Genomic DNA, 19,186 nt, shown 5'->3' with positions numbered 1-19,186 from the left:
TTGATTGTTCGATGATCACGCTTCAGAAGCTTTGCAATTTTAAGAGTGCTGCATCCCTCTGCAAGATATCTCACTATTTTTGACTTTTCTGAGCCTGTCAAGTCCTTCTTTTGACCCATTTTGCCAAAGGAAAGGAAGTTGCCTAATAATTATGCACACCTGATATAGGGTGTTGATGTCATTAGACCACACCCCTTCTCATTACAGAGATGCGCATCACCTAATATGCTTAATTGGTAGTAGGCTTTCGAGCCTATACAGCTTGGAGTAAGACAACATGCATAAAGAGGATGATGTGGTCAAAATACTCATTTGCCTAATAATTCTGCACTCCCTGTAGATCATGGTTAAATTTGCTACATAGTCATGGCATTTAAATATATCCACAATACTAAGAAATATATATTACACTTATTAAAAACATTCATTTTGAATTTTAACCTTGCCTGCTGTAGTACTACACCTATTTTTGCTCCATATTCAATAAACCCTCATTGTAACAACTGCCATTTCTTTAAACTATCTTACAGGTTCAAATATTATTGTTTTGCAACAAAGAGCTAGATTACAATTGGTGCGCTATTTAGCACTTGTGTTCGAGCAAGTGAGAGTGCTGATTCCTTCAAACTTTGTGACTATATATATATATATATATATATATATATATATATATATATATATATATATTTTATTTTATTTTTTTATTTAAACATATACATTTATACATATATATCTATATGAATATATACAGGTATAGATACATGACAAGACTATATATTTAAAAATACCAAGAACATTTTCTACTATGCAAAGAACATTATGAATGTAAAGTATTTACATTAAATACACAATACAACACATAAAATATTAAAAATTAATTAAAAATCATTTTACAAGTCTTAAGGTATTTGAGTGGGAAGGGTTCCAAAGTGTGTATGTGTATTTATGTATGTATTTATGTGTGTGTGTGTATATATATATATATATATATATATATATATATATATATATATATATATATATATATATATATATATATAAAAAAAAAATTATATATATATATATATATATATATATATATATATATTGGCTGAAAATGGGGGGATGCGGGATTAGGTTTACTTATAGTTTTCTCTTAGATTAATATATATATATATATATGTGTGTGTATGTATACATGTGTATATATGTATTGATAAACATATATAAATACATAAACATATATATATATATATATATATATATATATATATACACACACATACATACATGTATATATATATATATATATATATATATATATATATACACACACACATTTACACAAATTATAGACCTTTCCCTTCAAGCACCTTGCCATATACCTTTTAACTCTTATAAAAAAAATAATTATATTCATATCTTTATATACTTCATTTTAATGTATTTATGTTGTGTTTGGTGCAAACCCGACACACACAAATGTAGTTTGTGTTCAAGCGGTGACCGTGTTTACTTTCAACTTGTAATACACACGCAAGTTAGCTCGCTCCACGCGGGTTTACTTTCAACTTGTAATATGTGCTCAAGCTATCACAACCAGAGCTAACAATAGCACACCACTTGTAATGTAGCCCAGAGACAATGAATACATATTTCAGTATGTTCTATAATAGCATGATATAGTAGTTGTTTGTTTGTTTTTTGTTTTTTTGTGAGTAACTAGTTTAATCTGGTTCTCTTTACGTATTACCAAGACTTACATGAAGAGCACATTTTAAAGAAACATGAAACCCAAAAAATGTCTTCTCGTGATTCAGATAGAGCATACAACTTTCCAATTTACTTCTATTATCAATTCTGCTTCATTCTCTTGGAATCCTTTATTGAAGGAACAGCAATGCTCTATTGCTACCTAGCTGAACACATTGGTAAGCCAATGATAATATTTATATATGTGCAGTCACCAATCAGCAGCTAGCCAACAGCTCATGAGTCTACCTAGGTATGTTTTTTTTAACAAAGGATACCAAGTGAACATAGCAAATTAGGTAATAGAAAGAAATTGGAAAGTTGTTTAAAATTGTGTGCTCTATTTGAAACAAGAAAGAAAAAAATGTGGTGTTCATGTCTCTTTATTCAGATAAACACAGGTATACAGATAATTACAAAAGAATCTATAAACTCCCTCTGTGAAATGTATTCTGTGACAATGTTGGTAAACAGGGCATAACATGACATCAATCTGCTAACTAATTTGTGCCTGCACAAGTAAATACTGCACAAACAAAATACCAATCATTAATAAGCTCTTTAAATACCTTACTAGTGTAACAGCAAGCTAAGCAACACAACATAACTATAGGATTTGTTTATGTGCTTGCACATTCTAAATCTTTGCTTCCTATTCCTACACATAGGATAAAATATAACACAAATTTTGTGTTCTGTTTATTTTTGATTGGTTTCTGTTGGGATAAAATTCCGATCACATTTTAAAGAAGATAGTGTCTAAATGTAGCCACCAAACAGCAAGCGCTACTCAGGTGCTGAACCAAAAATGGGCCCGTTCCTAAACTTACATTCTTGCTTTTTCAAATAAAGATACCCAAGAGAACAAAGAAAATTGATAATAGGAGTAAATTAGAAAGTTGCTTAAAATTGCATGTTCTATCTGCATCATGAAAGTTTTATTTTGACTAGACTATCCCTTTAAAGGAACATAATACTCATATGCCAAATCACTTGAAACTGATGGAGTATAAATGTAAAAGCTGACAGGAAAATGTCTGAATCTGAAAAATGAGAATCTGTATGTAAAAAAGGAATATATTTTACCTCACAATTTCCTCAGCTTAGCAGATTAAGTCCAGCTGCAGGTAAAAAAAAAAAAAAAAAAAAAAAAGAAAGAAATGAACTGCAGCCAATCAGCAACAACAGTGCTGAGGTCATGAACTGTTTTACTGTGATCTCATGAGATTTCACTTAAAGGGCCATGATACCCAAATGTTGAAACAATTGAAAGTGATGCAGCATAGCTGTAAAAAGCTGACTAGAAAATATCACCTGAACAAATATATTTTACCTCAAAATGTCCTAAGTATTCAAACCCCATTGTAAAGGACTTTAAGCAGCAAATCAGTATGTCTGTCCCAGAACAGCCAAAGGAGTGAGCTTTGTGCACACATATTTCCCTATTCAGTTTAACCCCTTAACGACCGAGGACGTGCAGGGTACGTCCTCAGAAAAAAGGCAGTTAATGCCTGAGAACGTACCCTGCACGTCCTCGGTTTGGAAAGCAGCTGGAAGCGATCCTGATCACTTCCAGCTGCTTTCCGGTTATTGCAGGATGCCTCGATATCGAGGCATCCTGCAATAACAATTTTTGCCCCTCCGGTGCAGAGAGAGCCACTCTGTGGCCCTCTCTGCACCGGACATCGATGGCCGCATTCGTTGGTGGGTGGGAGCGTAAATGGGAGGTGGGTGGGCGGCCATCGATGGCATCTTAGTCAGAGCGGGGGGCGTGATCGGGGGCGGGATCGCCGGGGGTGCGCACAGGCGCGCGCGCATGCACAGGGGGCGGCGGGAGGGCGCGTGCACGGGGAGGGAGCGGGTGGGAACCGCTTACACTACAGAAACTTGTACATATTTTTGTACAATATAATAAAAAATAAAACGTAATGGAAGGGATCTGGGAGGGGGTGGGGGATTGATCTGGGGGGGGGGGGGAGCTACACTACAGAAAAAACTGAAATAAATGAAAAAAAAACCATTTTTATATGCAAACTGGGTACTGGCAGACAGCTGCCAGTACCCAAGATGGCCCCCAATAAGGCAGTGGGGGGGGTAGAGAGCTGTTTTGGGGGGGATCAGAGAGGTTGGGGGCTAAGGGGGGATCCTACATAGCAGCATATGTAAATATGCTTAAAAAAAAAAAAGTAAAAAAAAAAACCTTTTATTTTAGTACTGGCAGACTTTCTGCCAGTACTTAAGATGGCGGGGACAATTGTGGGGTGGGGGAGGGAAGAGAGCTCTATGGGAGGGATCAGGGGGTCTGATGTGTCAGGTGGGAAGCTGATGTCTACACTAAAGCTAAAATTAACCCTGCAAGCTCCCTACAAGCTACCTAATTAACCCCTTCACTGCTGGGCATAATTCACGTTTTGTGCGCAGTGGCATTTAGCGGCCTTTTAATTACCAAAAAGCAACACCAAAGCCATATATGTCTGCTATTTCTGAACAAAGGGGATCCCAGAGAATCATTTACAACCATTTGTACCATAATTGCACAAGTTGTTTCTAAATAATTTCAGTGAGAAACCTAAAGTTTGTGAAAAAGTTGACTATTTTTTTTAATTTAATCGTATTTGGCGGTGAAATGGTGGCCTGAAATATACCAAAATGGGCCTAGATCAATACTTGGGGTTGTCTACTACACTACACTAAAGCTAAAATTAACCCTACAAGCTCCCTACAAGTTCCCTAATTAACCCCTGCACTGCTGAGCATAATACACTTGTGGTGTGCAGCAGCATTTAGCGGACTTCTAATTACTTAAAAACAACGCCAAAGCGATATATGTTTGCTATTTCTGAACAAAGGGGATCCCAGAGAAGCATTTACAACCATTTGTGCCATAATTGCACAAAATGTTTGTTAATGATTTCAGTGAGAAACCTAAAATTTGGAAAAATTTTACTTTTTTTTTTTATTTGATCGCATTTGGCGGTGAAATGGTGGCATGAAATATACCAAAATGGGCCTAGATCAATACTTTGGGATGTCTTCTAAAAAAATATATATACATGTCAAGGGATATTCAGGGATTCCTGAAAGATATCAGTGTTCCAATGTAACTAGCGCTAATTTTGAAAAAAAGTGGTTTGGAAATAGCAAAGTGCTACTTGTATTTATGGCCCTATAACTTGCAAAAAAAGCAAAGAACATGTAAACATTGGGTATTTATAAACTCTGGACAAAATTTAGAAACTATTTAGCATGGGTGTTTTTTGGTGGTTGTAGATGTGTAACAGATTTTGGGGGTCAAAGTTAGAAAAAGTGTGTTTTTTTCCATTTTTTCCTCATATTTTATAATTTTTTTTATAGTAAATTATAAGATATGATGAAAATAATGGTATCTTTAGAAAGTCCATTTAATGGCGAGAAAAACGGTATATAATATGTGTGGGTACAGTAAATGAGTAAGAGGGAAATTACAGCTAAACACAAAGACCGCAAAAATGTAAAAATAGCCTTGGTCCCAAACGGACAGAAAATGGAAAAGTGCTGTGGTCATTAAGAGGTTAAAGAAGTTTACTATGAAATCTCATGAGAGTTAAGTGAAATCTCATGAGATCACAGTAAAAGAGTTCATGACCTCAGCACTGCTGATGTTGATTGGCTGGAGTTCATTTGTTACTTTTTTTATTTTTTTTACCTGAAGCTTTTTTACATAGGCTCAGGTGATATTTTCATGTCAGCTTTTTACAGTTACGCTGCATATTTAGCATATGAGTACTATGTCCCTTTAACTCTCAGAAAGATTTCATAGTAAACTTAAACTGAATAGGCAAATAACATAAGTGTGCACGAGGCTCACTCCCTTGCGTGTCCCGGGACAGACATACTGGTTTGCTGCTTAGAGTCCTTTGCAATTGTGTTTGAATATTTAGGACATTTTGAGGTAAAATATCTTTCTTATTTACTGTACATAGAGATGTTCAGGTGATATTTTCTAGTCAGCTTTTTACAGCTATGCTGCATCACTTTCAAGTGTTTCAACATTTGGGTATCATGGCCCTTTAAGTGAAACCAAAACAGGAATATAGATACTTATAAATAGCTCACTTCCACACTACATTTTACACAATACAACTAAAACAAATGAAGTTAAGTTTAACCCCTTGGCGACCAAGGACGTGTCAGGCACGTCCTACAAAGGGTGTCAGTAGTGGACCAAGGACGTGCCCAACACGTCCTCGGGTAATCTGAGCGCTGGAAGTGATCGAGATCGCTTCCAGCCACTCAAACAGTACTGCAGCGATGTCTTGATGTTGAGTCATCTTGCAATACTGTTCCTGACTGCCGAGCTCCGTTTTGATTGCTCCCACAGAGCGATCACATCCGGTTTCACTCCATGTGGAGCCCAGCAGTACGGCAGAGCATCAGAAGCCATTAGGCAGGCTTCTGATGCTCTGTAAGTGTGTTAAGTGCATCAGTGGGTCGAGGCACTTAGTAAAATAACACAATATATAAAAAAAATATGTATTTTTAATAAAATAGCCCCATATAGCCCCCCTCTCCCATGTGGCTTCAAAGATGGCGATGCCCAGTACATCATGGGGCTTCTGGGGGTGTCCCTAACCTGCCTCATCATAGGGGCAGGTCAGGGTCATCCAATCTGATCTTGCCCCAATAATTTAATTTTTAATAATAAAATATCCCATTTTTCTAATCATGTCAATATTTCTAAATATTGATTCTGACCAGTGTGGATCTCCCTCCCTCTCCTCACTTGCGTTTTTGAGGGAGAGCGAGATCTGTGTTTAGGAGAGAGAGACTTATCTAATATATTGGTTGAAAATTGTGAGACCCAAAGGTTCTTTTCAGAGCCATTAACCCCTAGCTTGCCAGTGATCACTATAAATCACTGGCAGTAGCAAAGCAGCACTTTTTTGCTCTCCGTGCATTTTTTTAGTGGTTAATTTTATTTTTTAGTAATTTTTTTGTGAGACCCAAAAGCAATTTTCCGAGGCATTTTGTTAATTTAGTTAACAGAGAGGTATGAAAATGATTCTACATTTTATGCACTTCAGCGACAACAGCCTGTGCCCCCCCTAAGGAGCATCCCCAGTTTGACAGGCTGTATAAAATCCACCCCCTGATTACCCACTTTACTGCCAGGTTTGCAGGGGCTTATACATCTGGAAGGAATATAAGCGTGGATGAATCCCTGATGAAGTATAAGGGAAGGCTGGGATTCAAGCAGTATATTTCTTCCAAGCACTCCAGGTATGGAGTAAAGGTGTATAAGCTCTGTGAGAGCGAGACTTGGTATACTCAGGCCTTCCTGGTGTATGAGGGAAAGGATATTCACCTTGACCCGCCAGGCTGCCCCTGATGAACAAAGGGTACCACTTGTATGTAGACAATTTTTATACAAGTGTCCTTGTGTTGAAGCTACTGTATTATTTTGATACAGTAGCTTGCGGTACAATTCGACAGAACGGCGCAGGTTTCCCAGGACAACTTGAACGTACCCGGCTACGAAGGGGGGAGACCTCAGCTCTGGCTTCTTACCACCATCCACACAGAGAGGACTGTGGAGGTCTTTGTAAATGGCAGAGCTGAGAGCACAATGAAGCCAGTGTGCATCAAGGCTTATAACAGACATATGGGTGGGGTTGATCTAGCAGATCAGCTGCTGCAGCCCTACCTAATTATGCGAAACAGCCTGGTACAAAAAGGTTACAATTTACTTAATACAGATTGCAACCCACAATGCTTTTTTGTTGTTCAAAAAAGCAAACCCCGAAATGAAACTGACTTTTTTACAGTTTCAGCTCCAGATCATTTCAGGGATTTTGTACCAAGAGGCACCTGCTCCCCGAGCGGTGATGGGAGAGAGCAGAGTTGGGGCTACCTATTTTATTTTCAAAATCCCCCCTAGTGCGGTGAGGCAGAATTCTCAGAAAAAATGCAGTCTGAACCAAGAGGGGGCAGAGAAAGGAAACCTCCTTTTACTGTCCTGATTGCCCTGGACAGCCTGGACTCTGCATTGGGGACTGGTATCACACAAAGGTACATTTTTTTATTATTTTTTTTACATTTGCCATTGTGTTTGTTTTTTTGTTTTTTTTTTGGGGGGGGGGGGTTGGTTATGTTTACTGTTACTAAGTTTGTTTGTTTGTTTTGTTTACTTTTACTATGCCAGATTTTTAAATTTCACTGTTCTATTTTTTAATAAGTTCTAAAATTGGTGCTGTTACCAAAACCCCTGTCATACCTGGGGGGGTATGGGTGTACTCAGGGGGTCTTGCAGAAAACAACCTGGAGTATTTTCTTGCAATAACTTACAACAGGCTCTCCTAAATCATAGTCAAAAAGCAATGTGTGTGTAAAAATGAAAATTGAAAAATTACCACCAAACATTGGGTATTAGTCCCCAAACTAAAGATAGGCCTATCAGAAGAAGTAATTTGAGTTGAAAGTGAGACTACAAGTCATACAATTGTAACTTAAGCTTCCCAAAATCCTGCCAAACCTATGCATGGGGGGTATGGGTGTAGTCAGGTGGTCTTGCAATATGAACACATATTGAGGTGTTTTTTGTCAGTAAACATAACAGGAACTGAGAATCCATGCCTTAAGTACGTGTGTGTGAAAAATAACACAAAAAATGACTACCCAAAAGTTTAACAAAGACTGGTGGTTGAATTAGTGCATGGAAAGTGTTAAAATACCACCATTTCAAATACCCTGGGGTGTCTACTTTTCAAAAATATATGGTTTGATGGGGTAAATTACATTGGCCGGCTTCAGAAATGTCCCAAATAGGACATTGATGCATGATGACAGGTGTGAAAATTCCAAGTTGGAAAACTGGAATGCGCCCTTAAAAATAAGGCCTTTTAGACCCCTGAGAACCTGACACACTTATACATGTGTGGTATCACTGTACTCAAGAGATGTTGCTGAACACATATTGGGGTGTTATTTGGCAGTAAACCCTAACATTCTCAGTAAATGTATTCTTAAATTGCTATTTTGTCAAACAATTACCACTTTTATTTTTTTTTCCAAACTTTGGCATAGATTGGTGGTAAAATGGTTGGATGAAAAGAGTCAAAACACCACAATTTTATTGCCTTAGGTTGTCTTCTTTTAAAAGAATATATACATGTGAAGGGTTATTCAGGGATTACTGACAGATATCAGTGTTAAAATGTACCTATGGCTAATTTTGAAAAAAAAAAATAGTTTGGAAATAGCAAAGTACTACTTGTACTTATTGCCCTATAAAAGCAAAGAACGTGTAAGCATTGGGTATTTCTAAATGCAGGACAAAATTTAGAAACTATTTAACATGGGTGTTTTTGGTGGTTGTAGATGTGTAACAGATTTTGGGGGTCAAAGCTAGAAAAAGTGGTGTTTTTTCCATTTTTTCATCATAATTTATAAAAATATTTATAGTAAATTAAAGGATATGATGAAAATAATGGTATCTTTAAAAAGTCCATTTAATGGCGAGAAAAAAAAAAATTATGCTTACCTGATCATTTTCTTTTCTTCAGATGGAAAGAGTCCACAGCTGCATTCATTACTTTTGGGAATGCAGAACCTGGCCACCAGGAGGAGGCAAGGACACCCCAGCCAAAGGCTTAAATACTCCTCCCACTCCCCTCATCCCCCAGTCATTCAGCCGAGGAACAAGGAACAGTAGAAGAAATATCAGGGTGAAAAGGTGCCAGAAGAACAAAAGTTATGGCCGCCCCACATAAAAACATGCGCAGGGACCAGGCCTGAAACCACAACCCAGCAAAATTCCCGCTTTGTCCGAAGCCAGGAAAACATATGAAAAGGAAAAAAGGCCCCAAGGACACTGACCCGCAGAGAGTCCACAAGCCATGCAGAGACCGCAGAAACAGACTCAACTGGGAAAACACTCCTCCAGGAGACACCATCGCCCAAAGGTCGGTCCTCAACCACACACACACCCTTACAAAGAAAGGGGAACAACAACCGAAAAGAGAGAGAGAAAGGACATGGAGGAACAAACAAGGATTCTCGGAAGACAGGGTGCAATAAGATCCAACTAAAAATGGAAAACTCCAAAAAGCGAGCCAAGCTCACATGGACCCTAAGGGTTCCTGAAACAAGGGAAGGCAACGCCCAGACGCAAAACTGTACAAAACCATGAGGTTGAGACCGGGAATCAGAACAGAGAAGAAAGCTTCTCCGAAAAAACAGAGCAACCGCTCCAAAAAAAGGACTGAAACCGCAGGTTCCAAGTCGCCAGTAACTCAGAATATAGAAATATTCCTAAACCAACACGTGCATCAAACCCAGAGAAGCAACCTCTGGACACCACACGCTGCAGTCATACCAGGATGACTTTGAAAATAAAATACTTGCAGACAAGTAAAAAGCAGCAAAAGATAGATAGCCAACACCAACCAGACTGCTAACTTCCACTAATTAGCAGGCACACTGCAGGTTATTCAAAGCCGCAAGGCCTACCCACAAGTAGGCAAGGAGCCCAGAACCTCAAAGAGGCTCACCGTACTTCAACAATCTGAGGATAGACAACATATCTCAGATCCTATTCCAACACCGGACCCAAGTAACCTACAGGTCTGAGGCACAGGGGAACAGAAAGGACCCCAACCACCAGCCCCCAGATAAAAGTGCGGAATGGGATGGCCTCAGGCACCCCAACAGAGCTCGGGAGCCTTCCAGAAGCACCTACAAACAGGTACTCCCAATGAGGACCCTATAGAGATAGTCAGAAAAAGACAGAAGCCCTATGAAATCTAGCCCGACACTCTATGGTAGTTTCCACACAGCACGTCCACAGGAACTCCCAAGGAGAACCCCATAGAGACAAGCGTAACTATGAGATCTAACTTGGAGACTGCAAAACCCCAGATGGAACAGAACAATCCCAGAAAGTGGACCACTCTTTGTACAGGATAAACCACCTGTTCCAACCCCCTGCACACAGGGCAGGACAACCATCCTCCAGAGAGAGGAAAACCTCACCTCCTTAAGAAAGGCAAGCAAACCCACCCCCCAAAGGGAAGGGCACAGCTAAAGAACAGTGCCCACGCTCACAAGGCCAAAGCCATAGTCAGAGCCGAATGAAAAACATCCAGGCCCACTGAGGAATATGAAAAGGGAACTTCCCAAGAGGGAAGCACATACCGTTCAAGAAGAAGGCAGGCCCTGAAGAGCTTGAGCACACAGAACTCCTAGCCAAGCTGCTAGTAGCTCAACTAGCGAGACCATAAGATATAGTCTATGTTCCCTGGTAAACTAGAGCTTCCGAACCAGCTATAGGATCATAAAATTCCAGAAAAAGAATGCCAGATAAGGTTATGAAGAAAGAGTACCCGCACCCACAGCGGGAACCAGGTAGTGAAACCATGGAGCTAACCCCTAATCTGACTAGCTGGCTTAGGCCCAGAAAGATCCAGACAAACGTAAGGTCCGAGCCCCAGAATTGTTTAAACCAACAATACTCCAGGAAACACCATACCCCATCTGAATAAAACAGACTACACAGAGGATAAGACTAACCCGGCAAATGGGTCTAGGAGTCACTCATAAATCCCAACCCAATGGGAAGGGAACACCCCTTACAGAAGTCCAACTCCGAAAGAGCTAGGGCACGACAGAACCACTAAGATTCTAAGCCCAACAGGCATACAAATTCCAAAACCAAGGGGAAATATCAGGGACAAAGTCACCCAAAGAGCGAGTTAACAAAGGCTAGTCTCCATAATCTCCTCAGAGTACAAAACCAGAGGACTATATCCAAGGAAAAAGAATGCATAGCATCCCAAACCCCCGGAAACAACCCCTAGATGGAACCAGGATAAAGAGACCACATAGCCTATAATTCCTAAAAAGGAATGACTAACTCTCAGAGTAGGAAAGACCGCAAGGCCCTCCCATAAGGCGGCCTCAACCGCTAAGGAGAAAATGGAAAAAGTCCAGAGAACTCAACCAGAAGGAAGAGTCCCAAAAAGAACAAGTCCAGAAGGACAATTGCAATTGCCCTTGAAGGGCAAGGAGGCACTAAATCCTCCAAATCCTCAACCCACGCAGGGAAGGAAACACTCAAATCCCAACATATCAGAACCAACGGAGTGTGACACACTTTAACTCCACCAAGTCCCAGACGACCAGCTCAAAAGGCTGATGAGGACTGATCCAGTCCCCCATGCCCTACGGACCCTCAGGTCCCCTAAGAATGCTTAGCTGACACTTGTAAAAACAAGAAAAGAAAAACACAAATAATAATGCAATCACACAACGCCCAAAACCGGACCAGCCAGGCAAAACAGGCACCACGTGGACTCAACACAGAAGGAGCTGAACCTTAGCCATTAATGTCAAGGCCGTAATATTCACCCCCAGGGAGGGAGAAATAAACGACAGACAAACATAGGACTAAACGCATCCCCAAAAAAACTTCCGGAGAAGTAACCAGTGCGAATAAGAAATTGAGAGTATCGATTCCAGAAGGAAAATTCCCGAAGGAATATAAAACAAAACATGAGCTCTAAATCAAATAAAAGTCAGCCTCACCGAATTAAATAAAAGAAAAGGCAACCCATAGGCTTTCGCCCAAGGAGAACAGACACACCCGCAGGACCAGCCCAATGGACCCCTGCTCGTCCAAGCTCAGACTGGAAAGGATACTCAATAATCAGACTATAAGAAGATTACTTCATCCCCTTATATTTAAATTCTGTGTGCTATTCAAAGTAGAAGACTGAGAACTCCTATATCCATTAAGGATGGGATTCTCCAACAACGCCAAAACATGTTGTAGCAGAACACAAAGGCACGCCAGTCTATATTGAAAAGCACAGCACACCTATGCTGGAGCCTCAGGACCAGTTGCTCCCCCGGAGAGCTGAACGGGTCATCCCATGCCTGGGGGACCAGGGTTGACGGGACACGAACATAATCTTAAGCAGACATCTGGAAGCTGCAGATGTGCAAACGCTATAAGTATTTGCATACGGAAACGTGCTGCAACCTCCAGAGGGAACAAACCACCATCCAGGGAGGGATAAGCATAATCTGTGTCACCTGCACGTGTAGTAACAGTAAGTGGTAGGGAACTCGTCTCTCGAGGGACAGAACCCCCAGAGGAGCATGGCTCAGCGGACCCTAATTCCCCGATCCCGAAGAATCGAGCCCTCTAAAATGGCCTACAGAACATAACTGACTGTCATGTGTCATCTGGGCCGATTCGTATTCTTCGCAATAAATAGAATCTGAATCAGAGACTACTTCAATCTCAACATCAGAGTCCTCCATAACTAAGATATGAATACAAAAAAATGGACCAAATTTTTAAAAATCTAAACGGCACCTTAAACCCACAATGGCCGTGGCACTCATCACCTCCTATGCACCAGCGGACCAGAATTTTTCCGTCACCACACAGTCAGGAATGCGGAACCGGAGAGTCAAAAACGTGACCACGCCCGGTCACAAGGTAAGCTGTACAGTCCAAAAAAAGCACGCCCGACCACAAAGGCCACGTCATTTTCAAGGCCATTATGTTCCACAAGCCATGAGCCTAAGTAACACTACACATAAGCAGGTTGAATCACATAAACATGATTAAAGACCCCCCTGTTCAATAACCCCCGTCAGGAGATATCAACCCTTGATTCCAACATACAAAAGGAGCCTCACTGAGACTCTAATTATAGTTAGACCTGCAAGGTGGTAGCCTCTCGGGAAAACACTTATAGTACAATACAATCATGAAGAAAGTAAAATGAAACAATCTTACTGGAATCTACGCCATGGAACAGGAACACGGCCCTTCAAGTGTGACAGATAGTAGCATCGCCTCTGCCATGGACTTGAGAGAAGAAAGCAGGCAGTGAAACTCATCAACGTCGATTGCTTATGGAGCTGTTAAAAATGAGTCAGGATGGTTTTGCAGAAAGACTCTCCCTGCATCACCGGACTCTAACAACTCCAGTCCCATGCCGAAGAGTACTACCCTCCATAAAAGACTTAATCGTAAACTTCTGACACTTCTCTGCCAACCTACTGGGACGAAAGGAAAAGAATGACTGGGGGATGAGGGGAGTGGGAGGAGTATTTAAGCCTTTGGCTGGGGTGTCTTTGCCTCCTCCTGGTGGCCAGGTTCTGAATTCCCAAAAGTAATGAATGCAGCTGTGGACTCTTTCTATTTATGAAGAAAATGGTATATAATATGTTTGGGTACAGTAAATGAGTAAGAGGAAAATTACAGCTAAACACAAACACTGCAGAAATTTAAAAATAGCCCTGGTCCCAAATGGTAAGGAAATTGAAAAGTGCTGTGGTCACTAAGGGGTTAAAGGAATACTAAACCCAATTTTTTTGTTTCATGATTCAGATAGAGCATGCAATTTTAAGCAACTTTCTAATTTACTCCTATTATCACATTTTCTTTGTTCTCTTGCTATCTTTATTTAAAAAGCATGAATCTAAAGCATAGGTGCCGGCCTTTTTTTGGTAGGGAACCTGGGTTATGCTTGCTTATTGGTGGCTAAATGTCAGCCATCAATAAGCAAGCACTATCCATGGTGCTGAACCTAAAATGGGCTGGCTTCTAAACATTAAAATCCTGCTTTTTAAATAAAAATAGCAAGATACCACCAATAAGCAAGCATAACCCAGGTTCTCTACTAAAAATAGGCTGGCACCTATGCTTAAGATTCCTGATTTTTAAATAAAGATAGCCGCATTAACACAGCTATTAACAGAAATCTATGGGAAGGAGGGAGAGGGAGTAAAATAAGAGAAAAGAAAACACATTTCCGGGTGTATGTGTGTGTATATATAATTTATATAATTATATATATATATCAGGGAAGAGCACTCTCACTTAGTCCAACAGCTGCCAGGGTGCTAGTGAGGATATAAATACAGCAAGCAAAGCTTGCACTCTCTGGTCTTTTCCAAACAACTTTTACTGTGAAAAGTAAGTGACGTTTCGGGGACAAAATATCCCCTTCCTCAGACAAGTGTATACAAATTCAAAACAATATATAACTACAAACAAGCAAACCCCACCCCCAATTAGGACCAAAAAAAACCCCAAATAGTAGTCATGGTAACAACCTGATCACATGGTAACAACCTGATCACACTAATAACTATATTAGTCTGAGTATCAATATTCAACAGTGCAGTGATATTATGTGACAGGATAAATGCAGCCAGCAACAGAGATAATCAGTGTAAGCACACATTTATATACGCAAAAAATGCAGATAATATCATAATTTTGACAATGATTTGTTAACAACATACCTTATGGACATTAAAAATAACATCACAGAGTATTGTGCAACCTAAATCAGGACCGGATCAAACTTCCCTTTGGTCTCACAAACATGGCCACGGCACCCACCAAGAGCAAACATCACTCACATCCTGGTTATTTGCGCGGTCACATGTCCGGGAGAACCAATGGGCTGCAGGCATCATGATTGCTATGGCAACGCAACGTGTAGTGCCACCATCATCCGTGGAGTGTAACTCCAACCAATCAGGATGACGAACAAAATAAAGATTCATACACTATAAATGATGCGTGTACACAGCAATGAACTACAAACATATGCCTAGATGCATGTAGCATATAATTACAGGCAATGATGAAACATGAATAATGACAGCTATACAGAGTAGATCAATTGTTATAAAGTAACAAAATATACAAAATAGAACGATACTTAATGAAAAAGGGGGAAACAGTACCTGCCTGTGTGAAGAGTAAACAGTAGGCAATAAGGGCTCTATGCTAAAGACTTTTATTACAATTAGAGTCAGTGGACCAAATTATGGCCCTACATTTAGGATAATTAATCAAACTATCTCTAGGCACACTGTATGTGAGCACCTATGCCAGGATAGGATGTATCTATTTATACACATTTTTATTTTATACCCTGACCCAAAAAAATATATTGTGGTTAAAAATGGGGGGGGGGGTGTTGGGGGGCAGCAGAATTTTAAATGCCTAGGGCAGCACATAACCTAAATACGCCACTGATTGAGGATGTATATTTTGAATATCAAAACCCATCAGTAAGCATAGAAATCTAATCAAACATATTGTTTTGAAAATTCCACTTCAGTATCAAATGAATAAGGTTAAAGTATTTATTTCTAATTTTAAAAAAACACACAAAACAAACGAGTTAAACCTACCTGTGCCAATATATTAAGTGCAAAAACAAAAAAAATCATCAACCAACTAGATCCAGCTTTGAAATATTTCTTGTACACCTTGAAGCCAACCGTTCCTTCAGATCGACTCTCCTCAGGAACTGCAGTCAAAACAGGTTCCGTCTGTTAAAAAAAAAAATATATATATATATTAATATCCATTTATCGGTCGAACCAGCTCAAAGAAAAAAGACCTGGATTAATGATATGGTAAAGAGAAACCTCAGACAAAAATATCGAATGTCAGAGGGTGAACAGGAGGAATCAGTTATTGAATATGATTCAATGGTAGAAAAAAGGAAATGACAGAAAAAAGATAAAGAATACAGAAAAGAAAAGGATTCCTTAGCCAGCACTTCTCATGTGATACACCATAAAATTATAACAGACTTGGAATATCTAGCAATCACAAGGAACCAGACACAAAAAGGCAAATAATCAAAATACACAAAATTGATACAATGAAGTGAACAATTTATTGACTAAACAGATGTCATAAGAATATATTAATAACCACAGTGAATAGAAAACATAAGCCATGGCCATGGCAGTAAAAATCAACAGCTTATTTAATTTATGCTAAATCTGTCATAATAACATTGCACATGTAAAGCTCAAAGGGATATGTGATATAAATTACATCCACAGTATAACCCTAAAGATGCGATATAGAATATCCACAGTAAATGCTATGTGCTAAAAGTTAGACTGTATTATATAGCAAAAAAGCTCTGGAGGTCGGGTCAGTCCATCATTCGTATATAACCATAATTCATAAATGCTGTATAAAGTGCAGTCAGTGCATCAGTTAAAAGTTCAATAACAAACCACTGTGAACAAAGCAAGCAAGGAAAACAGCAGTTAGCGTAATGGCTAAAGCAAGTTGTTAGAATAAATGCAGTCCAGCAAAGTATTCCATGCAATGTTAACGCTTCAACAGTGTGAAAATGATGCAGTTAGTAATCACAGTGTAAGTAGTGACAGGCTGACAGCAGTTGTTAAGCATATAACATGTTAATGCTCAGCGGCATAAGATGATGAAATGAGGTTAGATGAAAATATGCGATGACCAACATATAACCATCAAAAATCTTGTAAATAGCAATATATCTTGCAAGGAGATAGTACTGTTTATGCACAAATGTGGCGGTGAATCAACAATTATAGGCGAAGTCCTACAGAGAGGTATACTCTCATCTAAGGGGCCTTCCGTTCGATCTCACCACTCCACCATGCGTGACATTCTTCTCCGATATACAGTGCTGACGGTCTGTACAGAATCCTTCAGTTAATGGTCCATAATTTTTACCAGGCCATGTCTTAAACAGCAACCTCCTCCTTCACTCGGGCGGCCTTACCCGAGACATATACAAACACGCAACACATGTTTCGCCGCTAGGGACTACCGGTGCGGCTTCTTCACAGCGTATCAGTGCTACTGGTAATGTTCTTCCTCCCGGAAATTTATACCCTAGTAGTGGAGGCCTAGGGCTTGTTATACTATATTTGTGTGGTTAGTATGAAAAACTGTTAGATGCCAATGCTAATGTCAAGCAACTAAGTTTTACAATAGTCATAATTATCTTATGTCACAACACAGAGTAAAATAATGAAGTGTATTTACAAATCTTTAAAATGGCATAAAAAAGGGGTACGTTTGGTTACAGACGAGGGTTTGAGTTTATATTTATAATACCCAAATAAACCAAAGTCAGGAAGAGGTCAGTGCTACATCTCATAGTTATATAGAGATTTCATACTGCACCCAGAATTTAGGTTCTGAAATCAATTTCAGTTATTAACATAAAGTATGCGAAAATCTATAAAGATATTGAGAAGTTATTGACCATTCATTATGGTATATAATTAAAGGCATTGGATTTATAGGAAGGGAGCATAGTTTATTTCTTCATTTAAACCATTGGGGTTCATTGTATTCATATTGTATATCCATTTACACTCAGCTTGTAAAAGCTGTTTGTCTAAGTCACCCCCTCTCTTTTGTAGATTAATTCATTCTAAACCTATTACCTTCAATGATGTTGCCAAGCTGTTATGATGAGTATAGAAATGTCTAGCTACACTGCTATCCTGCAAATTTTTATTTTTAATATCCCTTTTGTGTTCTTTAATTCTGTCACAGAGCTCTCTGTAGGTTTTGCCTATGTAGGACATGGGACACGAACAGGAGATCATGTACACTACTCCTTCACTTCGACATGTGATATGTCCTTTGATTTTATGTTTATTATTATGTCTATCAATAACGCTGTCCCCTTTCTGTATGTTCTTACATATACTGCATCTACCACAATTGCCGTCTTTTTCTTTATGTGCAGATAGCCATGTACCTTTAGGTTTGTTTTGTTTGAAGTGGCTGTGTACTAGTTTGTCCCAATGCTTATTTAGAATGGATCTGATGTCTTCCCACTTATTATTATAGGTTGTTATGAATCTTATTTCATATTTACCTATATTCACATCCTGTCGAGTGCTGTATAGAGTTTCATCCCTTGTTTTCCTGCATGTTTTAGAATAACTTTGTTTCAGTTGTTTCAGAGGATATCCTCTTTCAGTTAATCTTACTTTCAGATCATCTGCATGAGTCTTAAATGATTCAGTAGTGGAGCAGTTATGCTTACACCGTACGTACTGGCCATATGGAATGCCTTTGATCACAGAATTTATATGATGGCTATCAGCTTTCAATATAGTATTGGTTGAAGTTTCTTTTCTGTGAACCTCAGTTTCCAGTACACCATTTCTGGATGAGATAAGCAAATCCAGGAATGTTATACTGGTGGTACTGTAGTTATAAGTAAATTTTAAATTTAGATTATTATTATTGAGTTTTTCAATAAATTCCCTCAATTCTTCTTCCGTGCCATTCCACAAGACCAGCATGTCATCAATGAAACAAACCCAGTGTTTCAATTTTTCCTCATATTGTGATGCTATGTCCAGTATGCAATCGGTCTCCCATTTACCCAAGTATAGGCAAGCATATGATGGGGCACAACTGGCCCCCATTGCTGTCCCTAAAGTTTGGCAATAAAATTTCTCATCAAAGATGAAATAATTATTATTAAGGACAAAGTCCAAGAGTTCCAGGACAAATTTTGTATGATTTTTTATATTTAGGTCCTCTCTGTTCTAGATAGTGTTCACAAGCTTTTAGGCCCTGTTTATGGGGGATCAAAGAGTATAACGATTCTACATCAATCGCTACCAA

At 39.2% G+C, this 19,186-nt stretch overlaps 1 protein-coding gene across 1 annotated transcript in view; it reads right to left on the bottom strand.

The window, feature by feature from the left end:
* The window catches only part of ABCC4 (ATP binding cassette subfamily C member 4), a 994,138-nt gene that overhangs the window by 506,208 nt on the left and 468,744 nt on the right, over positions 1–19,186 (bottom strand). Inside the window, exon 16 of the mRNA XM_053707839.1 lies at positions 15,937–16,077. Coding sequence (XP_053563814.1) covers positions 15,937–16,077 — 141 coding nt within the window. The remainder of the gene's footprint in view (positions 1–15,936; positions 16,078–19,186) is intronic.

Source organism: Bombina bombina, chromosome 3, assembly GCF_027579735.1.
Source record: "Bombina bombina isolate aBomBom1 chromosome 3, aBomBom1.pri, whole genome shotgun sequence".
NCBI lineage: Eukaryota > Metazoa > Chordata > Amphibia > Anura > Bombinatoridae > Bombina > Bombina bombina.
Note: the sequence above shows the minus strand (reverse complement) of the source record. Positions and strands in the feature narration are given on the sequence as shown.